This window comes from Lissotriton vulgaris, chromosome 10, assembly GCF_964263255.1.
Source record: "Lissotriton vulgaris chromosome 10, aLisVul1.2, whole genome shotgun sequence".
Classification (NCBI taxonomy): domain Eukaryota; kingdom Metazoa; phylum Chordata; class Amphibia; order Caudata; family Salamandridae; genus Lissotriton; species Lissotriton vulgaris.
In genome coordinates this window covers 14468082-14493066 of record NC_141698.1, presented here as the reverse complement: position 1 = coordinate 14493066, position 24985 = coordinate 14468082, and the positions used below count along the sequence as shown (strand labels likewise).

Below are 24985 nucleotides of genomic sequence, written 5' to 3'. Positions count from 1 at the left end.
CCCATGCATGAGCAGGCAGGGCCAGACCAGGCCAGGCCCCCATGCAAGAGCAGGCAGGGCCAGACCAGGCCAGGCCCCCATGCAAGAGCAGGTAGGGTCAGACCAGGCCAGGCCCCCCATGCAAGAGCAGGCAGGGCCAGACCAGGCCAGGCCCCCCATGCAAGAGCAGGCAGGGCCAGACCAGGCCAGACCCCCATGCAAGAGCAGGCAGGGCCAGACCAGGCCAGGCCCCCATGCAAGAGCAGGCATGGCCAGACCAGGCCAGGCCCCCATGCAAGAGCAGGCATGGCCAGACCAGGCCAGGCCCCCATGCAAGAGCAGGCAGGGCCAGACCAGGCCCCCATGCAAGAGCAGGCAGAGCCAGGCCAGGCCCCCATGCAAGAGCAGGCAGGGCCAGACCAGGCCAGGCCCCCATGCAAGAGCAGGCAGGGCCAGACCAGGCCAGGCCCCCATGCAAGAGCAGGCAGGGCCAGGCCAGGCCCCCATGCAAGAGCAGGCAGGGCCAGGCCAGGCCAGGCCCACATGCAAGAGCAGGCAGAGCCAGGCCAGGCCCCATGCAAGAGCAGGCAGGGCCAGACCAGGCCAGGCCCCCATGCAAGAGCAGGCAGGGCCAGGCCAGGCCCCCATGCAAGAGCAGGCAGGGCCAGACCAGGCCAGGCCCCATGCAAGAGCAGGCAGGGCCAGGCCAGGCCAGGCCAGGCCCCCATGCAAGAGCAGGCAGGGCCAGGCCAGGCCAGGCCCCCATGCAAGAGCAGGCAGGGCCAGACCAGGCCAGGCCCCCATGCAAGAGCAGGCAGGGCCAGGCCAGGCCCCCATGCAAGAGCAGGCAGAGCCAGGCCCCCATGCAAGAGCAGGCAGGGCCAGGCCAGGCCCCCCATGCAAGAGCAGGCAGGGCCAGACCAGGCCAGGCCCCCCATGCAAGAGCAGGCAGGGCCAGACCAGGCCAGGCCCCCCATGCAAGAGCAGGCAGGGCCAGACCAGGCCAGGCCCCCCATGCAAGAGCAGGCAGGGCCAGACCAGGCCAGGCCACCCATGCAAGAGCAGGCAGGGCCAGACCAGGCCAGGCCCCCATGCAAGAGCAGGCAGGGCCAGACCAGGCCAGACCCCCATGCAAGAGCAGGCAGGGCCAGACCAGGCCAGGCCCCCATGCAAGAGCAGGCAGGGCCAGACCAGGCCAGGCCCCCATGCAAGAGCAGGCAGGGCCAGACCAGGCCAGGCCCCCATGCAAGAGCAGGCAGGGCCAGGCCCCCATGCAAGAGCAGGCAGAGCCAGACCAGGCCAGGCCCCCCATGCAAGAGCAGGCAGGGCCAGACCAGGCCAGGCCCCCCATGCAAGAGCAGGCAGGGCCAGACCATGCCAGGCCCCCCCATGCAAGAGCAGGCAGGGCCAGACCAGGCCAGGCCCCCATGCAAGAGCAGGCAGGGCCAGACCAGGCCAGGCCCCCATGAAAGAGCAGGCAGGGCCAGACCAGGCCAGGCCCCCATGCAAGAGCAGGCAGGGCCAGACCAGGCCAGGCCCCCATGCAAGAGCAGGCAGGGCCAGACCAGGCCAGGCACCCCCATGCAAGAGCAGGCAGGGCCAGACCAGGCCAGGCCCCCCATGCAAGAGCAGGCAGGGCCAGGCCCCCATGCAAGAGCAGGCAGGGCCAGGCCAGGCCCCCATGCAAGAGCAGGCAAGGCCAGACCAGGCCAGGCCCCCATGCAAGAGCAGGCAGGGCCAGACCAGGCCAGGCCCCCCCATGCAAGAGCAGGCAGGGCCAGACCAGGCCAGGCCCCCATGCAAGAGCAGGCAGGGCCAGGCCAGGCCCCCATGCAAGAGCAGGCAGGGCCAGACCAGGCCAGGCCCCCATGCAAGAGCAGGCAGAGCCAGGCCAGGCCCCCATGCAAGAGCAGGTAGGGTCAGACCAGGCCCCCATGCAAGAGCAGGCAGAGCCAGGCCAGGCCCCCATGCAAGAGCAGGCAGGGCCAGACCAGGCCAGGCCCCCATGCAAGAGCAGGCAGGGCCAGACCAGGCCAGGCCCCCATGCAAGAGCAGGCAGGGCCAGACCAGGCCAGGCCCCCATGCAAGAGCAGGCAGGGCCAGGCCCCCATGCAAGAGCAGGCAGAGCCAGGCCCCCATGCAAGAGCAGGCAGGGCCAGACCAGGCCAGGCCCCTCATGCAAGAGCAGGCAGGGCCAGACCAGGCCAGGCCCCCCATGCAAGAGCAGGCAGGGCCAAACCCGGCCAGGCCCCCCATGCAAGAGCAGGCAGGGCCAGGCCAGGCCAGGCCCCCCATGTAAGAGCAGGCAGGGCCAGACCAGGCCAGGCCCCCATGCAAGAGCAGGCAGGGCCAGACCAGGCCAGGCCCCCATGCAAGAGCAGGCAGGGTCAGACCAGGCCAGGCCCCCATGCAAGAGCAGGCAGGGCCAGACCAGGCCAGGCCCCCATGCAAGAGCAGGCAGGGCCAGGCCCCCATGCAAGAGCAGGCAGAGCCAGGCCAGGCCCCCCATGCAAGAGCAGGCAGGGCCAGACCAGGCCAGGCCCCCCGCCATGCAAGAGCAGGCAGGGCCAGACCAGGCCAGGCCCCCCCATGCAAGAGCAGGCAGGGCCAGACCAGGCCAGGCCCCCATGCAAGAGCAGGCAGGGCCAGACCAGGCCAGGCCCCCCCATGCAAGAGCAGGCAGGGCCAGACCAGGCCAGGCCCCCATGCAAGAGCAGGCAGGGCCAGACCAGGCCCCCATGCAAGAGCAGGTAGGGCCAGGCCAGGCCCCCCATGCAAGAGCAAGCAGGGCTAGACCAGGCCAGGCCCCCCATGCAAGAGCAGGCAGGGCCAGACCAGGCCCCCATGCAAGAGCAGGTAGGGTCAGACCAGACCAGGCCTCCCATGCATGAGCAGGCAGGGCCAGACCAGGCCAGGCCCCCATGCAAGAGCAGGTAGGGTCAGACCAGGCCAGGCCCCCCCATGCAAGAGCAGGCAGGGCCAGACCAGGCCAGGCCCCCCATGCAAGAGCAGGCAGGGCCAGACCAGGCCAGCCCCCCATGCAAGAGCAGGCAGGGCCAGACCAGGCCAGGCCCCCATGCAAGAGCAGGCATGGCCAGACCAGGCCAGGCCCCCATGCAAGAGCAGGCAGGGCCAGACCAGGCCCCCATGCAAGAGCAGGCAGAGCCAGGCCAGGCCCCCATGCAAGAGCAGGCAGGGCCAGACCAGGCCAGGCCCCCATGCAAAAGCAGGCAGGGCCAGGCCAGGCCCCCATGCAAGAGCAGGCAGGGCCAGACCAGGCCAGGCCCACATGCAAGAGCAGGCAGAGCCAGGCCAGGCCCCCATGCAAGAGCAGGCAGGGCCAGACCAGGCCAGGCCCCCATGCAAGAGCAGGCAGGGCCAGGCCAGGCCCCCATGCAAGAGCAGGCAGGGCCAGACCAGGCCAGGCCCCATGCAAGAGCAGGCAGGGCCAGGCCAGGCCAGGCCCCCATGCAAGAGCAGGCAGGGCCAGGCCCCCATGCAAGAGCAGGCAGAGCCAGGCCAGGCCCCCCATGCAAGAGCAGGCAGGGCCAGACCAGGCCAGGCCCCCCCCATGCAAGAGCAGGCAGGGCCAGACCAGGCCAGGCCCCCATGCAAGAGCAGGCAGGGCCAGACCAGGCCAGGCCCCCATGCAAGAGCAGGCAGGGCCAGACCAGGCCAGGCCCCCATGCAAGAGCAGGCAGGGCCAGACCAGGCCAGGCCCCCATGCAAGAGCAGGCAGGGCCAGGCCCCCATGCAAGAGCAGGCAGAGCCAGACCAGGCCAGGCCCCCCATGCAAGAGCAGGCAGGGCCAGACCAGGCCAGGCCCCCCATGCAAGAGCAGGCAGGGCCAGGCCAGGCCCCCCCATGCAAGAGCAGGCAGGGCCAGGCCAGGCCCCCATGCAAGAGCAGGCAGGGCCAGACCAGGCCAGGCCCCCATGCAAGAGCAGGCAGGGCCAGACCAGGCCAGGCCCCCATGCAAGAGCAGGCAGGGCCAGACCAGGCCAGGCTCCCATGCAAGAGCAGGCAGGGCCAGACCAGGCCAGCCCCCCATGCAAGAGCAGGCAGGGCCAGGCCAGGCCAGGCCCCCATGCAAGAGCAGGCAGGGCCAGGCCAGGCCCCCATGCAAGAGCAGGCAGGGCCAGGCCAGGCCAGGCCCCCATGCAAGAGCATAATGAATAAAGCGCCGGGACACTCCTACTGGAGTAGCCGTTGCGCTATAGAAGAACCCTAATAACATAACATAACATAACAGGTAGGGTCAGACCAGGCCTGGCCCCCCATGCAAGAGCAGGCAGGGCCAGGCCAGGCCCCCATGCATTAGCAGGTAGGGTCAGACCAGGCCAGGCCCCCCATGCAAGAGCAGGCAGGGCCAGACCAGGCCAGGCCCCCCCATGCAAGAGCAGGCAGGGCCAGACCAGGCCAGGCCCCCATGCAAGAGCAGGCAGGGCCAGACCAGGCCCCCATGCAAGAGCAGGTAGGGCCAGGCCAGGCCCCCCATGCAAGAGCAGGCAGGGCCAGACCAGGCCAGGCCCCCCATGCAAGAGCAGGCAGGGCCAGACCAGGCCAGGCCCCCATGCAAGAGCAGGCAGGGCCAGGCCAGGCCCCCCATGCAAGAGCAGGCAGGGCCAGACCAGGCCAGGCCCCCCATGCAAGAGCAGGCAGGGCCAGGCCAGGCCCCCATGCAAGAGCAGGCAGGGCCAGGCCAGGCCCCCATGCAAGAGCAGGCAGGGCCAGGCCAGGCCAGGCCCCCATGCAAGAGCATAATGAATAAAGCGCCGGGACACTCCTACTGGAGTAGCCGTTGCGCTATAGAAGAACCCTAATAACATAACATAACATAACATAACATAACAGGTAGGGTCAGACCAGGCCTGGCCCCCCATGCAAGAGCAGGCAGGGCCAGGCCAGGCCCCCATGCAAGAGCAGGTAGGGTCAGACCAGGCCAGGCCCCCCATGCAAGAGCAGGCAGGGCCAGACCAGGCCAGGCCCCCCCATGCAAGAGCAGGCAGGGCCAGACCAGGCCAGGCCCCCATGCAAGAGCAGGCAGGGCCAGACCAGGCCCCCATGCAAGAGCAGGTAGGGCCAGGCCAGGCCCCCCATGCAAGAGCAGGCAGGGCCAGACCAGGCCAGGCCCCCCATGCAAGAGCAGGCAGGGCCAGACCAGGCCCCCATGCAAGAGCAGGTAGGGTCAGACCAGGCCAGGCCCCCCATGCATGAGCAGGCAGGGCCAGACCAGGCCAGGCCCCCATGCAAGAGCAGGTAGGGTCAGACCAGGCCAGGCCCCCCATGCAAGAGCAGGCAGGGCCAGGCCAGGCCAGGCCCCCCATGCAAGAGCAGGCAGGGCCAGACCAGGCCAGCCCCCCATGCAAGAGCAGGCAGGGCCAGACCAGGCCAGGCCCCCATGCAAGAGCAGGCATGGCCAGACCAGGCCAGGCCCCCATGCAAGAGCAGGCAGGGCCAGACCAGGCCCCCATGCAAGAGCAGGCAGGGCCAGACCAGGCCAGGCCCCCCATGCAAGAGCAGGCAGGGCCAGACCAGGCCCCCATGCAAGAGCAGGTAGGGTCAGACCAGGCCAGGCCCCCCATGCATGAGCAGGCAGGGCCAGACCAGGCCAGGCCCCCATGCAAGAGCAGGTAGGGTCAGACCAGGCCAGGCCCCCCATGCAAGAGCAGGCAGGGCCAGACCAGGCCAGGCCCCCCATGCAAGAGCAGGCAGGGCCAGACCAGGCCAGCCCCCCATGCAAGAGCAGGCAGGGCCAGACCAGGCCAGGCCCCCATGCAAGAGCAGGCATGGCCAGACCAGGCCAGGCCCCCATGCAAGAGCAGGCAGGGCCAGACCAGGCCCCCATGCAAGAGCAGGCAGGGCCAGACCAGGCCCCCATGCAAGAGCAGGCAGGGCCAGGCCAGGCCAGGCCCCCATGCAAGAGCAGGCAGGGCCAGGCCAGGCCCCCATGCAAGAGCAGGCAGGGCCAGACCAGGCCAGGCCCCCATGCAAGAGCAGGCAGGACCAGGCCAGGCCCCCATGCAAGAGCAGGCAGGGCCAGACCAGGCCCCCATGCAAGAGCAGGCAGGGCCAGACCAGGCCCCCATGCAAGAGCAGGCAGGGCCAGACCAGGCCAGGCCCCCATGCAAGAGCAGGGAGGGCCAGGCCAGGCCCCCATGCAAGAGCAGGCAGGGCCAGACCAGGCCAGGCCCCCATGCAAGAGCAGGCAGAGCCAGGCCAGGCCCCCATGCAAGAGCAGGCAGGGCCAGACCAGGCCAGGCCCCCATGCAAGAGCAGGCAGGGCCAGACCAGGCCAGGCCCCGGCCAGGCCCCCATGCAAGAGCAGGCAGGGCCAGGCCAGGCCCGGCCCCATGCAAGAGCAGGCAGGGCCAGGCCAGGCCCCCATGCAAGAGCAGGCAGGGCCAGACCAGGCCAAGCCCCCATGCAAGAGCAGGCAGGGCCAGACCAGGCCAGGCCCCCATGCAAGAGCAGGCAGGGCCAGACCAGGCCAGGACCCCATGCAAGAGCATGTAGGGCCAGACCAGGCCAGGCCCCCCATGTAAGAGCAGGCAGGGCCAGGCCAGGCCCCCATGCAAGAGCAGGCAGGGCCAGGCCAGGCCCCCATGCAAGAGCAGGCAGGGCCAGACCAGGCCAGGCCCCCATGCAAGAGCAGGCAGGGCCAGACCAGGCCAGGCCCCCATGCAAGAGCAGGCAGGGCCAGACCAGGCCAAGCCCCCAGTCAAGAGCAGGCAGGGCCAGACCAGGCCAGGCCCCCATGCAAGAGCAGGCAGGGCCAGGCCAGGCCAGGCCCGGCCCCCATGCAAGAGCAGGCAGGGCCAGACCAGGCCAGGCCCCCATGCAAGAGCAGGCAGAGCCAGACCAGGCCAGGCCCCCATGCAAGAGCAGGCAGGGCCAGGCCAGGCCCCCGTGCACGAGCAGGCAAGGCCAGGCCCCCATGCAAGAGCAGGCAGGGCCAGGCCAGGCCAGGCCCCCATGCAAGAGCAGGCAGGGCCAGGCCAGGCCCCCATGCAAGAGCAGGCAGGGCCAGGCCAGGCCAGGCCCCCATGCAAGAGCATAATGAATAAAGCGCCGGGACACTCCTACTGGAGTAGCCGTTGCGCTATAGAAGAACCCTAATAACATAACATAACATAACATAACAGGTAGGGTCAGACCAGGCCTGGCCCCCCATGCAAGAGCAGGCAGGGCCAGGCCAGGCCCCCATGCAAGAGCAGGTAGGGTCAGACCAGGCCAGGCCCCCCATGCAAGAGCAGGCAGGGCCAGACCAGGCCAGGCCCCCCCATGCAAGAGCAGGCAGGGCCAGACCAGGCCAGGCCCCCATGCAAGAGCAGGCAGGGCCAGACCAGGCCCCCATGCAAGAGCAGGTAGGGCCAGGCCAGGCCCCCCATGCAAGAGCAGGCAGGGCCAGACCAGGCCAGGCCCCCCATGCAAGAGCAGGCAGGGCCAGACCAGGCCAGGCCCCCATGCAAGAGCAGGCAGGGCCAGGCCAGGCCCCCCATGCAAGAGCAGGCAGGGCCAGACCAGGCCAGGCCCCCCATGCAAGAGCAGGCAGGGCCAGGCCAGGCCCCCATGCAAGAGCAGGCAGGGCCAGGCCAGGCCAGGCCCCCATGCAAGAGCATAATGAATAAAGCGCCGGGACACTCCTACTGGAGTAGCCGTTGCGCTATAGAAGAACCCTAATAACATAACATAACATAACAGGTAGGGTCAGACCAGGCCTGGCCCCCCATGCAAGAGCAGGCAGGGCCAGGCCAGGCCCCCATGCAAGAGCAGGTAGGGTCAGACCAGGCCAGGCCCCCCATGCAAGAGCAGGCAGGGCCAGACCAGGCCAGGCCCCCCCATGCAAGAGCAGGCAGGGCCAGACCAGGCCAGGCCCCCATGCAAGAGCAGGCAGGGCCAGACCAGGCCCCCATGCAAGAGCAGGTAGGGCCAGGCCAGGCCCCCCATGCAAGAGCAGGCAGGGCCAGACCAGGCCAGGCCCCCCATGCAAGAGCAGGCAGGGCCAGACCAGGCCCCCATGCAAGAGCAGGTAGGGTCAGACCAGGCCAGGCCCCCCATGCATGAGCAGGCAGGGCCAGACCAGGCCAGGCCCCCATGCAAGAGCAGGTAGGGTCAGACCAGGCCAGGCCCCCCATGCAAGAGCAGGCAGGGCCAGACCAGGCCAGGCCCCCCATGCAAGAGCAGGCAGGGCCAGACCAGGCCAGCCCCCCATGCAAGAGCAGGCAGGGCCAGACCAGGCCAGGCCCCCATGCAAGAGCAGGCATGGCCAGACCAGGCCAGGCCCCCATGCAAGAGCAGGCAGGGCCAGACCAGGCCCCCATGCAAGAGCAGGCAGGGCAAGACCAGGCCCCCATGCAAGAGCAGGCAGGGCCAGACCAGGCCCCCATGCAAGAGCAGGCAGGGCCAGGCCAGGCCAGGCCCCCATGCAAGAGCAGGCAGGGCCAGGCCAGGCCCCCATGCAAGAGCAGGCAGGGCCAGACCAGGCCAGGCCCCCATGCAAGAGCAGGCAGAGCCAGGCCAGGCCCCCATGCAAGAGCAGGCAGGGCCAGGCCAGGCCCCCATGCAAGAGCAGGCAGGGCCAGGCCAGGCCCCCATGCAAGAGCAGGCAGGGCCAGACCAGGCCAGGCCCCATGCAAGAGCAGGCAGGGCCAGGCCAGGCCAGGCCCCCATGCAAGAGCAGGCAGGGCCAGACCAGACCAAGCCCCCATGCAAGAGCAGGCAGGGCCAGACCAGGCCAGGCCCCTATGCAAGAGCAGGCAGGGCCAGACCAGGCCAGGCCCCCCATGCAAGAGCAGGCAGGGCCAGACCAGGCCAGCCCCCCATGCAAGAGCAGGCAGGGCCAGACCAGGCCAGGCCCCCATGCAAGAGCAGGCATGGCCAGACCAGGCCAGGCCCCCATGCAAGAGCAGGCAGGGCCAGACCAGGCCCCCATGCAAGAGCAGGCAGGGCCAGACCAGGCCCCCATGCAAGAGCAGGTAGGGCCAGACCAGGCCAGGCCCCCATGCAAGAGCAGGGAGGGCCAGGCCAGGCCCCCATGCAAGAGCAGGCAGGGCCAGACCAGGCCAGGCCCCCATGCAAGAGCAGGCAGAGCCAGGCCAGGCCCCCATGCAAGAGCAGGCAGGGCCAGACCAGGCCAGGCCCCCATGCAAGAGCAGGCAGGGCCAGGCCAGGCCCCCATGCAAGAGCAGGCAGGGCCAGACCAGGCCAGGCCCCATGCAAGAGCAGGCAGGGCCAGGCCAGGCCAGGCCCCCATGCAAGAGCAGGCAGGGCCAGACCAGGCCAAGCCCCCATGCAAGAGCAGGCAGGGCCAGACCAGGCCAGGCCCCCATGCAAGAGCAGGCAGGGCCAGACCAGGCCAGGCCCCCATGCAAGAGCAGGCAGGGCCAGACCAGGCCAGGCCCCCATGCAAGAGCAGGCAGGGCCAGGCCAGGCCAGGCCCCCATGCAAGAGCAGGCAGGGCCAGACCAGGCCAGGCCCCCATGCAAGAGCAGGCAGGGCCAGGCCAGGACCCCATGCAAGAGCAGGCAGGGCCAGACCAGGCCAGGCCCCCCATGTAAGAGCAGGCAGGGCCAGACCAGGCTAGGCCCCCATGCAAGAGCAGGCAGGGCCAGGCCAGGCCCCCATGCAAGAGCAGGCAGGGCCAGACCAGGCCAGGCCCCCATGCAAGAGCAGGCAGGGCCAGACCAGGCCAGGCCCCCATGCAAGAGCAGGCAGGGCCAGACCAGGCCAAGCCCCCAGTCAAGAGCAGGCAGGGCCAGACCAGGCCAGGCCCCCATGCAAGAGCAGGCAGGGCCAGGCCAGGCCCGGCCCCCATGCAAGAGCAGGCAGGGCCAGGCCAGGCCAGGCCCCCATGCAAGAGCAGGCAGAGCCAGACCAGGCCAGGCCCCCATGCAAGAGCAGGCAGGGCCAGGCCAGGCCCCCGTGCACGAGCAGGCAAGGCCAGGCCCCCATGCAAGAGCAGGCAGGGCCAGACCAGGCCAGGCCCCCATGCAAGAGCAGGCAGGGCCAGGCCAGGCCCCCGTGCACGAGCAGGCAAGGCCAGGCCAGGCCAGGCCCCCGTGCACGAGCAGGCAAGGCCAGACCAGGCCAGGCCCCCGTGCACGAGCAGGCAAGGCCAGACCAGGCCAGGCCCCCGTGCACGAGCAGGCAAGGCCAGACCAGGCCAGGCCCCCGTGCACGAGCAGGCAAGGCCACATGCAAGGTCAGATAAAACCTCCATTGCAAGAGCAGGCCAAACCAGGCCTCCATGCAAGAGGAGGCATGTCAGACGTCTCAGCAGGGGGGAAATTAAGGCAAGACCAGCAAGAGTAGGGAACACTAAACCAGGCCTCCACGCAAGACCAGACCAGACCGCTATGCAACAGCGCGCCGAGGCCGGATCAGGCGCTTTGCAGAAGGAGGGCACGGAGGTTTTGCAGAAGGAGAGCACGGACTGACAAGTGCACCCTGCAAGAAGGGAGCAAGGGCAGGCAATGTTTCACTGCAGGCACAAGAGGGTATGGAAAAAGCATACGTGCAGGAGAGGGTGTCGAAACAATGCAGAAATCCTGAAGGCTTCAAGATGAAGTGGAAGCCTTCCTGATAGAGACCCCAACGTGAACAGAGTTTTGTAATATTGAGGGGTAGTTGTAAATTACTACCGCCAAGGTCTCCAGATTAGGATAAATCATGAGAAAGGGAAGTCACCAGGATCTGGCCTACGGCAACGCAGGACCTGTCTGGTCACGAGCGGGCAAGAGCAGCGTTTGGATCCAGTGGTCCTGGGCGTGTCCGTTAGGGCCTCATTAAATGGCAGCAGAGGTTCCGATGAGAACTGTAAATCATAAGTTCTTATATAGCGCCTTTCACTGTAAGGTCTCAAGGCGCTTGCTTTGGGAACCCGTCCTGGCTTTTCCCTGCGAGATAACCCTTACTGGGCATCCCCAAGGTGAAAGCCAGGCATCCCATCGCGGTGGGGCCGTAGTGGAGATTAAGCAAGCTATTGCCCAGAGTTGCAGAGTGTGAACCCATGATTCGAGTAGGCACCGAGGCGAGAATTATTGAGTCCGTGGAAATTTTTGAGCTTAAGACCCTGCCGCGTCGGGGACTGAACCATGGTCCCGGGTCTGACCTCTGCGTCCGGGTCTGCCGCCTCTAACCGGTGAGCCACACTTCTCCACTGACTGTCTGTGAGGACGTTAGTCTTTACTTCTATGGAAGGCAGTTATAAGTCTAGGCCTTCGGCTGCCGTTTTAATCATGGCAAAGGAGCGGGGCGGGGCGGGACACCAGCTCCGTGTGTAGTGAAGCACCCTGCACACTGGCCTCTTCTAGGTCCATATACAAATGAACGCGGCCAGGTGTGTATGAACGGAACTCGCACACAGCTTTTGTCGAAGGTGGAGACAGAGTTGGCTCAGAGTAGGACCAAACTATGGGTGGGAAGTCTTTCTCTGGCAAAGACGTGGAAGGAACGGGGGCAAATTGCATTACCAGATGTGGAATAGACTCCAGAATCAGAGCTGAACTCAAAGTGGTTACATGAGGCAGAGCTGGCACCAAGGGAGGAACCCGCAGGTAGTAAACTGAATGGAGGCCCCCAGATACCTGGGGCCCGAAGGCAAGAAAGAGAGAACTAGTAAGGTGTCGAAAATGCAGAGCATGCCTCCTTAAACCCCTTAATTTGTTGCAGTGTCTGAGACAGACCCGTAAACTCGCGGTGCATTGGAATCAGCTACAGAACATGCTCAGCAGTAGGGTACCAGAAGCGAGACAAGGGTAGCTTGACCTCCTTGTGGCTTGTCAGACAGAGTGGGGAGACTCCGAAGAGACCCACATTGACTTCTTGTGCTGATTTTTGGACTTAGCTGAAGACTTGGAGCAGGACTACGATCTTTCATGGGATCGGGTCGGTGTCTTTGGCATCGAATTGGAGAGGCCTTTACATGACTTCCGTCGGTGCTTGGCAACGTACAGCTTGGCTTCGCAGTCTCAGATCTCCTTCGAGTGCATCAGGGCACATGCATCACACAAACTGGAATTGTGGCCAAACCCCAAACACCAGAGACACAACTTATGGGGCTCTCTCGCAAAACGTGTAGACAGTCAATTAAAGGCTTAAATCCTATAGCTTTTAGGGAGGGGACATATTTCCTTAGACACTGGAAACAAGCATTTGCAATGCAATAGGTCTCACATTTGCAAGAGTTTGAGCTACTGGCATTGTAAATGACAATGCCTTTTATTCATTTGTTTTTAAAACCTGCAATCGGTGCATAAACACGCACTTTGAACATATAGTCCTTGCGTACGATAAGCAAGGCTGGCAGTTAAAGAGACTGCCAGCCTTGCTTCTCATAAGCATGAACTCTAAGTACAAAGTGCTTGTTTACGCACCAATGCAAATGAATAAAAGGCATTGTCATTTACAATGCCATTAGCTCAAACTTTAATAATGCAAGACCTATTGCATTGCTCTAACCATAAGGCTACATCCTCTCCCCTTGAAAATCGAAAAGTTTGCACCTTAACCTGCTTTGCTTACTGTACAGAACCAGAATGACAGTGGTTTACCAACGTCCACTAGGCCACAAGAATTTACGCGTATGAAAATCTTGGGAAAAAACAAACATTTTCACAACAAATATCTCAGGCCTACTGCCTTTAACATAACTTTACATAAACAGATCCGGCACACAGCCAAGATCACTGGCTTGAGACCATAAGCAACAATGTCCTGCTACGCAAGGCAACCAACATGTATGTGGGTGAGGTCTAAGCCCCTTTCAACAGTTGTTATGAAATCTGTTTTTTACGTTGACTACAAAAGGTCACTCGACAGCTGCATTAGGAGCAAGAGCTAAAAAGTTTTGAAACTGCGATGAAAAAGTATATTGCAATGTGGTAAATAATGACTTGGTGGGGCACAGAGGGAGGTGGAGAAAGGAAGAACTCAGTGCAAGGGCCGATACTTAAGTTTGTAGGAGGGAGCTAGAAAACGAGAGCAAGAAATACAGAAGGAAAAACATAAAGAACTAGTTTTAAATGCGTGCATGCTGTTTGCGAGGAATGCAGCTAGAGAAAGCAAATTTAAAATACAAAACACGTGTGCAATGTTATCAAGTGGATTCTTGACGTAAAAACAGTGTTCAGTAAGTGTCAAATACTGACCAAAGACAAATACTGCAGCTTTCACATAGGACATGCAAAAGAATTGTCAATGGCAACGGGCGCCGACTAGCAGGAAATGCAGCAGGAGGTGGTGCGGGACAGCACGCAGCGTCCCAAAAAAATAAATAAATAAATACCGCCTTCGGGTAAAGTCCGCGCTATATAAAAATGCATAAATAACTAACTAAATAAATACCGTCACTCTGCCGGCCTGCGACCAGGAAGTCAGGCAGGCCGGCGCGACAACAGGAAACAGGAAGTAGGAGGGCGGGAGCCTACCCCGCCTCCCACGGAAGAGCCGCGATTGGACGGAGCTGCCGTGTTTGGAGCACCGGAGCAGGCAGGAGCCTACCCTGCGCCCCGGTGCCGAAGGAGGGAAGAAGAGTCCTGCTGCCGGGCCCTGCAGCTGAGGAGAGCCGCCGCACGAAGGAAGCCGGTGAGTGCATTGCTGAGCGGGGGAGGGGAGGGGAGGGGAGGGTAGGGGGGGCGGGGGAAAAGCATGTGCGCGCGCGAGTGCGGGCGGGCTTTGTATGTATGTGTGCGTGCGTGCGTGTGTGTGACTGTGGGGGAGGGGGGTGTGTGTGTGTGTAAGCGAGTGTCTGTGTGCCTGTATGTGTGTGCCTGCGTGTGCATGCGCTCGCCTGTGTGTGCGTGCGTGCGTGCATGCATGCAGAGGGGTGGGGGCTGCCTGCCTGCGTCTGTAAAAGCAAGGGCTGTGAGTTACTCTGCGCATGCGCGGGGGCAAGCCTGTTCATTCCAAGCCAGCCTCAGCCAGCCTCGGGAAAAACGAAAGTAATAAAAAAGCGAAACTGACACTGCCACTGCAGACAATGCTGCGCGCTCCCGAGGTGAAATCCGACACTGAAAAAGCTCGTAACACTTTGGTGTCCACTCTCCTAAATACTGATCACATTAGTTGTCGAGCTGACAGCATTCATGCTTCGCATGAATGCTAACGTCAGCTCGACCTAAAAATGGTTTGAGAAAAACTTGTCAACTGACAAGAAAACAGTAGAAGCAAGTACTGGATCAGAGTACCAAGGCGCAGAAAGGACGGGCCTGACGTCAGTACTGCTGGATGGTGCCTGTGTATGGTTCGCTCATGTAGTCTCTCCCAGGGCGGAGCATTTGATGGAGAGCTGCACAACGCCACCTATTGCATGTACAGAATATGCTGAAGAACCTTCCAGATCCAGTCTGGTTCTTGAGGAGATTCTAAAGGTGAGGAATCTGCAATTAGAAGTATCCATCAGACGTGCCTATGCTGGACCGTGCCAGACAGCAGCACGAGGAAGTGCCCGCAAACTTTACATTTCTAATATATTCGAATTTTAGAAATGCTTTGTGGCACACTTCTCAGACTGCTGAGTTTCAGAAAGCACTTCCTGGTCTGCTGTTTTGTGGCACAAGGCTTCACGCTAGGTCTGCACTCCTTGGGTTTCTAGTCAGGTGCACAGTGACACCTTCTGGTGATAGTTTGCAACAGCAACACAAAAAGATGGACGGAATGCTGAAAGGTGTCAGGCTCGCTAAGTCGACAGGAGCAATTGCAGCCAAATAAACAGTAGAGGTGAATTATGCTGTAAAGCATTTCCACCATACATGAACATTTGCATTAGAAACATAAACAACACCAAAGATTGTTTAGAAACTGTTTTAATGCTTAGAAAGCACTAGAAATTCTTATAACTCACTGAAAGCATAGAAAGCTCCCAGGCTGCATTCCAAGCACAGTCTAAAAAGACTGAAAAGCTAACCTGTAGCTGCATGCAACAAAAAACCGACACCGTGCCTTTAAGGTACTCATGACCCCCAGCTTCCCATCATGCCCCAGGGGTGACAGTTAGGTCAGTTCTTTTCGGAGACTGAAGAAACCATGTAACAAATAGGTTAACAATATCTCCTCATTAACGAATGTCCTTTGCCCGGGGAGGCGGGAGGGTTGCTTATGACTTTGATGAGGATACCCCTGGAAGAGAACTAGGATTACAGGTAAGTAACTAATCCTTCTCTTCCAGGGGATCCTCATCAATAGTCATAAGCATTAGAATAGAATAGCGAGCCTCACCTCATCCCTGCGGGCAAAGTAATAACAAGACCGTAATCTCATCAACAAGCCTGGCAGGCCATAGGCTACCCGAACAGATTCCTCAAGGAGGCTTGCCCTACTTCAGTATCGGCCCTGGAATCAGATTCTAGACAGTAATGCCTCATAAAGGTGTGAACTGATATCCAGGTTGCAGCCTTGCATACCTCTGACATTGGAATGTCATGCAAGAAAGCCGCTGTGGCAATTTCCCTCTGGTAGAATGCGCTTTGGGCGACACCAATAAAGGCTTGCCTGCAAGCTGATAGGCCAATTTAATGCAGGAGACAATCCACCTGGAGATGGATCTCTTGGCCGCTGGAAAGCCCGTTCTCATAGAACCATAGTTCACAAAACATCTGATCCGTCTTCCTGATTCCCTTGGTTTTCTCCAAATAGAACTTGTGTACTCTCTTAAGATCCAAGGAGTGCAGTGACCGCCCGGCTGGGGTCGTAGAATTTGGAAAAAACGAAGGGAGGGAAATGGACTGATTTATATGAAAATCAGAAACCACCTTACGCAAGAAGGATGGATGAGCTCTCAGGACTACCCTGTTGTGGTGGAAAACAGTATATGGCTCCTTTGTACAGAGCGCTTGTAGCTCACTTACTCTGCGCGCTATTGTAATCACCACTAAAAAGGCTGCTTTCCAAGAGAGGTGTTGCAAAGAGGCCTTGTGGATGCGTTCGAAAGGAGGTGTCATTAACCTGGATAGAACCAGGTTCAATTCCCAAGGAGGAGAAGGATTTCACAAAGGGGGATAGACTTTTTTCAACCCCTGGAGGAAGTCCTTGACCACCAGAACCTGAAAGAAAGAAATCTGGTTAGGTGATTTCCTGTAAGCTACTATGGCTGACAGATGCACTCTAATGGAAGCATATTTCAACTCAGAAGTTGCCAAGGAAAGGAGGTATGGAAGGATTACTTCCTCCTGCCCTTTAGTAGGATCTAGGTGACGATCCCTACACCATATGTAAAACCTTTTCCACTTGAACGCATATGACGCTCTCGTTGAAGGCCTCTTATAAAATGTTCATGCATTCGGGAGGCAGGTTCAGGTGCCCATATTGCAGGACCTCAGGAGCCATGCTGTTAGGTTCAGTGATGGGAGGATGGGATGCAGTATCCTCCTGTTCCTCTTGCTCAATAGGTCCGGTCTGCAAGGAAGTCGTCTGTGTGGACACACAGACAGATGCAAAAGGTCCGGGTACCACCTCATGGTCATCATCAGACCCTCTGACAAGGGGGGTAATATTGTTTTGTGGGGACAGGAAATGTATATTGCTGAAGCACACAAACTGAATGATGTAAACTACTATTGTAAGAGCAATACTGTTGAATACAATCGCAGCATAACCAACACATGGGAGAATTTAGAGAAATGGCAAAATGAGGGACTCATTACATGGCATGAATACTGTTTCCTCAAGAAAGATTACCCCAAGTTACCCATTCTATATCTTTTGCCGAAAGTGCATAAAGATCCTAGAAGACCTCCAGGGAGACCCATAGTTTCCTCAATAGGCAGTGTTAATGAAAAGATCAGTAAATACATTGACCATTTCTTGAGAGACTATGTTAGCGCACTACCTTCTCATATTGAGGATACAAAGGATTTCCTTAACAAAATATCTACTATCAAATGGGAGGAAGGGTTCACACTCATGACTATGGATGTGAGCTCGCTCTACACCATAATTGACCATGAGCAAGGTATAGCTGCATGTCTACATTTTTTGCAAGAAAGAGACTTGGCGTTCCTGGAACACACGCACATGCTTGTAGAGATGCTGAGGATATGTTTGAAGAATAACATTTTTCTGTTCAACGGGGATCTCTACAGGCAAGTGCGTGGAACCGCGATGGGTTCGAACTTTGCGCCGAGCCTGGCAAATCTGTTTCTCGGCAAATGGGAGTAAGAGATTCGCAAAGACCATCTGCTAAACTGGGAATTTAGTAAAGTCAAAACATGGATCCGTTTCATCGATGATCTTTTCATTGTATGGAACGGATCGCAGATGGAAGCCCAGAATTTTGTCATGAAACTGAACAACAACCCCTATAACATCACTCTAACCCTTAATACCAGCAATGAAAGCATTGAATTTCTGGACACCAAGGTAACTGTACAAGACGGTCACCTTTCTACTCAATTGTACAGAAAAGAAACGCAGGTAACAGCCTACTTCACGCCCAAAGTGCCCACCCTGAAAGCCTTAAATGGAGTATACCCTATGGGGAACTCCTGAGAGCTAAACGAAATTGTAGTGATGAAAAACTATGAGTTAGAAAAAATCACAATGCAAAAAAGATTCAGGGAAAGAGGATACCCGGATTGGGTCCTCAACAAGGCAGTCACCAAAGTTCAGGACAAAACTAGAGAAAGTATACTTGAACCAAGATCAGCTATAACAGAAACAGAACCTACCACTAGGCTCATTACCACGTTGAATGAGGACTCTAGAAAGGTAAATAAAGTACTGGTTGACAACTGGAATGTCCTTAAAAGTGATAACATCATAGGCCCTATGATAGGGGATCGCCCTTCTGTGACATATAGAAAAGGGAAGAGTTTAAGGGATATTCTAGTGAGAGGTGATATCAGCCCTAGGAATAATGGAAGTACACATAATCTGAAAGGCTTTTATTCCTGTGGACATTGTCGTGCATGTAAAGACAGCACTATGGTAAAAGAAGTTGAAATTCCAGGCGCTACTAAGAAACATACCATCAAACAATTCCTGACATGTAGCAGCAACTATGTTGTATACGTCTTGGAGTGCCCATGCAAACTCAAATACGTGGGCAGTACCATATGTATGGTAAAAAAACGAGTCCAGGAACATCTGCGGGCTATTACACATGTTGATAAGAACTATCCCATAGCGCGCCATTTTCAGTCACACCATCAATCCAACAATGCACTCCTTAAATACTTTGCCTTAGAACAAGTCCATACTAGTGGTAGAGGTGGTAACAGATTAACTGCCTTGAGAAAAAGAGAATCCAAATGGATAATGGAACTCAAGAGTAGATTCCCGGGGGGGCACAACCAGGACGAAGAACTTGCATCCCACTTACTAGACACCTAATTATGAATCTTTAACCATGCTTGGAAGACATGTATATTTCAAATTGTAAATTGATGATGCATATGAATGTATATAAGGTTTTTTAACCATATTTTAACAGTAAATCTCTTTCTGTTTATCATTCTTTACAGGAGGAAAAGGAAGGGGCCTTCACACACTTCACTTTTATAAGATGCACGGCTCCCTACCCTTTTTCTTCAATCAAGTTGACCTCAAGGAAGGTACAGGAAAATATCACTTCTATTTCACCCAAGGACTTAGCAATATAATCACTTTTTTTGAACCATATATTTATGTTTTTTCAATTACCTTGAAGGAAATATTGAATATATGTTTAATTAAAATTCTTTCATCATCACAAATAGACACAGTGGGTTATTCGTGGGTGCATCGATACAACTTAAGAGCCTAAGATACTATTGTTAGCTGGCAAGGCCTAGCAATTGTGGACTAAAAACTGAATATGAACGGAGGGGAGAGCACTAGAAATCATGCATGCGATCGATTGTCGGCACTAGTCCGAAAGCAGAAGGTTCTGAACTTTTGATGAATTGTACATTGTATTTGAGCCTAGACGACCAGGTGAATGATGTAATTACTGGCAAAGATATTGAATGCATATATATATGTACCATCGGCACCAGTCCGAAAGCAGATCTGTTTGATTACAGCGATTTGAACGAATACATTCAAACAAACTTAGATAATCAGGCCAATGTTGAATTAAGCTGTTTCTTAATTTACACAGTTTTCAGCGCATGCGGTTTTTACTCTACAAATGTTTACAATGTAAAATGTTTACAATGTAGAAAAAAACGGGACACATAAATCCCGCAACTTATGTTTTCTTACATCCTATTTTAGTTTGTCAGAAACTGTAGACATAACATGTCAATACAAATGAGTATAACATGAGAATGTTTAGGTTAATGCTATACCATTACTTTTGTGTGTGGTGACTACTCCGTTCTAAGATGGCCGCCATGTTTTCAATGTTAAAACAAACACTTACAAGGCCTCTTCTATGTTGATGCACTACTTGAAAACTTTACTTATGCACGCAGCGGTGGTCAAACAATATCGTGTGATCAAGAGACCAGTGGGTCTCGAAACGCGTAGCGAGTATTGAAAAATAAACTGGTGTTATCTACCCTCGCTTTGAGTGCGCATTCAATCCTTTACTGGAACCTGTAAAATTTGTGCACAAATTTACCGGCTTTGGGGTCCGGCCGGCACATGCGCCACCTGACTATGGGAACCGCCCAAGAAGGACCGCTTTTGGATTACGGATATAGATATAGATATATATATATGGGGCACATATAATATATTGTTTCCGGGGTCCCGCGCATGGGCGGGAATATTCTAATACTTATGACTATTGAGGAGGATCCCCTGGAAGAGAATGTGAGAAACCTGTCAAAGGGTTTAGAAAACCTCTCCTAGAGCAGACATTACATTTTCTCCATCGAAGGTGATTTAGTTGAGCAAGAAGCTGGGCGGAGAGATGTGAACAAGTTTCAGCTAGCTCTGACACACGTTGTGCCGCTGAGCAGAAGTTGGAAGCCAGGGACAGATTGACAGCGGTCAGTCCAGGCACTGCTTTGGGCTAGGGCCACCTCCCAAGAGGATGCCGGGGGCGCGGGTAGGACCAGGGGCATCTCCATCGACAGGAAAAGCGGCCAAAGACAGGGTCGGATTTGTAAGGCGGGCCCTTGGGCAATGACCAACTGTGGGCCGCTTTTTTGTGCAGCCTGGGGGCCGATTTGGGCAGTGTCTGATTTGTTCAGATGTGGCTAGCAGCCCAGTGGGGCCCCGAGTGGCCTTTCTGGAGGAAGGTGGGCATCCATTACCTCCCTTTTTATCATCGGGCAGAGGGGTCACTCCCTTCCTCTCGCTGGGTCCGGCCCATTAATGTGTGCATATTGAGCGGGGTAGGGGGCCTGAGCAGAAGTGGCCTCACTTGTTTTCAGGTGTGTTTCACCAGTGTCAAATAATCAGTGCATTTTTTTTATCTAAGTGACCTTCAGAAAACATGCGTCTGTCAGAGTCCCGCCCCACCCCCTCTCTTTTTTATAAAACTTCACCAAAGCAGTGTTTTGCGGGAAGGCAAGAATGCAAACGTGGGACACTTTTTTAGCCCGCCCAGGCCGATTTTTAATCCCAATCTAACCCTACCCAAAGATGGAATTTTACAACTTTTTTCAGAAGGTTTTTGCCACCCGGAATGGGAACCTTCGGGGCAGGTTAGATCCCATCTTTGAGAGAATTGGTGACCCTGCTGTAGACCCCCAAAAGGCCTCGCACTGGGCAGTGGCAGCTCCTGGCACACCCGTCAAGCCACAGGACAGAGGCCTGCCACGCAGCATCCCGCACAGAAGATGGCGTCCATAGGAAAGGAGCATCCGTGGACAGATGCTGCGAGGCCACGTCCTCGTCGAGCCACGAGATCACGGACGCCAGGATAGGAAAACAGATGGACAGGTTTACACAGACGAAGTGTGATGGACCGCAACATGTCAATCATCTCCTGGTGAGCTCCCAGACAGCTCTTCGGGAAGGACGGGAAGCGAGGTGGCCCCGGGTCTCTCGAACGTAATGTATTGTTGAAATGAGTGTCTGGTGGCAGACGTCCTCCCTTGCCTTCACCATGCCCACCCCTTAAACCCACACTTTATCTGCCCTTAAATCAAGTGCGCAGGCAAGGCTTTAAGTGGGCCAGCTCTCACCTGTGCTGAGCACCTGTAGTTTTTTAAAGGGGGCCTCGAAACGGGTCTCTATCGGGCTCTGTTTTGTGCCCTGGCAGAGGCGGTCAGGTTATTTCTCGACTGCAGTGACAGTAGGCACATCGATGTGCGCTACTTACACTGCTCACTTCTCACTAGTGGAGGTTATGGCATGACATCATGCCAGGTGAGCGTAGAAGGGGAAGGGAAATCCTTTAACCCCTTCCATGCTGCCGTCAGACAGCACTACCTCCCTAAGTACTGCCATCGGCCAATGCGGCCCCGCCCGTTTTGCGGAATTGCCGCACTTCCGCAAAATCGTGGCCGCAGTAAACGTGTTAAAAAGTCATTTTCACTCTGGATTTCCCTTCTCTTTTTGAAACTCAGCAGTAGCAACATTGTTGTGGTGTCATGAGGGCTTTAAGTGTAATCTATTTCAATACTATATAGAACACGGGTCTCCAACCGGTCGATCGAGAGCTACCGGTAGCTCGCCGACCCTCTGGGAGTAGCTCGCGCTACTTTCCAATTACGAGAGGTCATTTAAACAGTCTATTTTTTATCCTTTCATTGTCTTTCGCAGCTTTAAGACCTTGCCCACCCTCTTACAAACCAGCTGCTCTGATTAGCTGAATGAGCTTAGCTGGGGCGGGGCGGGCCAAAGAACGTGACGTTCTTCCTAAAATCCCGCGCCGTGGCGCAGTTCATTTGCCATCTGGCCTATCTCATCCTCCTGGGAAGCTGCGCAGGACTGGTAAGTGTTCCCCCTGATTATTAGAAGTATTGTTGGTTAAACTGTGTACGATTTTAATATCGGCTGCCACCGTGCTTTACATCTGCCTTCAGTAACAAAGCGCGATGGCAGCCGATAATAAAATCAAGATCCTGCAGGCAGTGAGCAGCTACCGCGCTCACAGCTGATTTAAAAATCCAAAGTCCTTGCACCAACTACTCTCACTATCACGCAAAGGCAAATTTAAAGCGTGTGGAAGTCAGTGAAAGCAGTTCAAGGCAGACAAAGACTTGATTTTTAACATTGGCTTCAGGATCTTTGCATTCACAAAGCAGCACGCTTTAAATTCGAAAGCTGCTCAGTGAATGCAAAGATCCTGCAGGCACTGAGCTGCTACAACAGCGGAAGCCAATGTTAAAAATCAAAAGTCCTTGCCTGCCTTGAACTGCTTTCACTGACTTCAACACGCTTTAAATTTGCCTTCGTGTGGAAGTCAGTGAAAGCAGCTTTACAGTTTGGTGCTAGTGATGTCTCCAGGCAGATGAATGTGAGCAGGCCAGCTGCCGTTCCTCTTATGTTAAATGGCGTCTCGTCTCACAAGATGTTGAGCTCTTCAAGCAGGGAAGCCTTGGATGAGAGGGGACATATTTTGGACTTGGAAACTGGTCCTTAATCTACTAAAAGTGTTGGATTCCAGCGGCAGTTGGTGACAGCTGTTGCATTCCAGCTGGCTGCTCAGTACTCGAGTTGTGAGAGTCTCCTTTATTGACTGTCCTTACCATTGACAGAATTCCTTCCCTGTGACAATCTGCACGCCTTTCAACCTTCCTGGGTCACATCCCTTGGAGAACCTTATCAAAAGACCACCACTCAGGAGCTGTGCAGTCTGCATTTTTAATTAATGATATATTTCCTGACCTATACATACCCGTAGCCATCAGTGACTCATGATTAGTGCATGCAAGGACCTTTTTTACCATCGGCTGCAACCATGCTTTATATTTGACTTCAGTAACAAAGCACGGTGGCAGCCGAGGTTAAAGTCCAAGGTCCTTGCAGGCACTGGGCAGCAACTGCGGTGGCAGGCAATGTTAAAATCAAAGATTCTTGTCTGCAAGAGCCACTTTCACATACTACTACAGCACGCTTTAAATTTGCCTTTGCGTGGTAGTCAATTAAAGCGGCTCAGTGCATGCAAGGCCCTTTGATTTTAACATCAGCTGACAATGTGCTTTATTATATCTTTTCAAATTTAAAGCACTGTGGCAGCGATGTTTAAATCAAAGCGCTTTACATGTACTGACCCAATCCACCAAAAACAGGCCCTTCCCCTCTCTGTCCTGTCGCTCCCAGTCTCTGTCTCACACACTCTACCTTTGTGCCAAGGCAGCTCTGCTTGTGTGACAAGGAGCTGTGTTTTGCTGCACAACAGATACGCAGAACAAATTGTTTTGTAAGTACTTCTACTGGTTTGCCTTTAATAGAGGCAGTTTACAATTTTAGTGGCTGAGTTGATGCAATTTCTTCTTGTGTGGGTTTTTTTGCTAAGCAAGGCTCATAAGTCCTTAAGGCAGTGATTTTATCCATGCACTTTGATCCCATTGATGTTCTGTCTTTATTTAGCATGGTTCCTGCTTTGTTTCACTTTTTTTGATAAGAAAGGGGATGCCTTCTATTGAAGCATTTTAATAGCGCTTACTAATGTGCTGCACTGAAGCACTTACCTACATGGTTAGCAGGCTATGGCATGGGCAGGGTAGGTGGTTCAAAGTGTTTTCTTAGTTTTTTTTATCCTATTTTGGATGGGCTTCCTTGTCTTGCCTGATAAACACCAAGTTGCAGTTATCATGTTATGGGACGCATTGCATAGCAGTGTGGTGAATGAGGTGTGAGACAGATATACAGTTTACTATGTTATGATTTTCAGTCTGCTGACAGCTTTGAACAGCTCTATAGTTGTATTTTGTTCAAACCACAGTATGGGCCACAAAGAAATTAGACTTAAAGACAATGAAGTAGGGCGTGGGAGGTGTCTTCGAAAAATGCGCGAGTTGCTTGGCCTTTAGTAGCTCACGACAATTTTCACTGATCAGAAGTAGCTCTCACTACAGAAAAGGTTGGAGACCCCTGATATAGAAGCATTAGTTGCTGCTTATCTTATGCAACTAACAACCATTGACAATGCCAATAGTCCTGACTTCTTGTAGGTATGATGTTACTTGTTGTATCATATATCTCAATGCAATGACAGAAACAGCAAAATACAAGTCGGGCGGCACACTCTGCTAAGCACAGATTCTTAGCTTGTGTTTTTAAGCCACACCCTTAATTACATTGGCCACGCCCCTTTGAGAGACCCCCTACTTTTTCATCCCACTTAAAACCCTGTGCACTGGGAAATGTAAGCAAACCCTACCTGGCAATCTTTCATGTCTGCGGTGTTTGCAACCTCTATATCACACACTTTTACTACAATGTTCTGTGTTAAAACATCTCAAATGTGAAGCAAATCTGAGAACTTATAACCACTCCGAGCTGGAGACGGATGTGAACGCTAATCCCACAGTATTTCCAAAACTCCACTAAGGTGACAAATTGCCCATTTTCGATAGTTTCGGACACAACGGGCGGTGTGATCGCCACTGGAGGAGGCTGAAGAGTGCACAGGTGTGCCTGCAGGGCAGAGAGGAGACGGAGCCTGCAAACAAGCCTTGGCACAGCCCTGCCCACGCATGATAGAAAGTGGAACAGAACGCACCCCTCGTGACAGTGGGCAGCAGCTGGCACAGGTCTGGGCAACTCACCAGAGGGACGGGCGGTGGGTGATGGACAGCAGGGCAATGCCCGCATCCTTGGCGGCCTCGAAGATCTTTCCCTCCACATCGATGCTGACGGCGCTGGTGCACTCGTCCAGAAGAGCATACTTGGGCCTGGAAAACAAGAAAACACACCCTTCAGTGGAAAGAGCATACATGTATTTATTTATGGCGTTTTTATATAGCGCATACTTTACCCAGAGGTTTCAGAGCGCTTTATAATAGAGCGAAGTACATCAAATCAGACATTACAGGCATTATGGTAGACTTGACAAGACGTAACTACTAGAGTAAGGCAGAGTGTTGGCTACATATTTACAAAATACAGATTCACTACAAATGATACATTGCAAAGTATAGTTGGAGGGATTAGGAGTGCAAAGGTCCATATCCAGCGCTGA

General features: G+C 56.0%; 1 protein-coding gene across 3 annotated transcripts in view; it reads right to left on the bottom strand.

Annotated features, from left to right (window-relative positions):
- ABCD1 (ATP binding cassette subfamily D member 1) overlaps positions 1–24985 on the bottom strand; it is a 184368-nt gene that overhangs the window by 21447 nt on the left and 137936 nt on the right. For all 3 annotated transcript variants that reach the window (XR_015300635.1, XR_015300636.1, XM_086940223.1), the window contains exon 9: positions 24573–24698. Coding sequence is in view for 1 of the 3 variants with exons in the window: in XM_086940223.1 (XP_086796349.1) it covers positions 24573–24698 (126 nt within the window). In the remaining 2 variants the exon portion in view is untranslated. The remainder of the gene's footprint in view (positions 1–24572; positions 24699–24985) is intronic.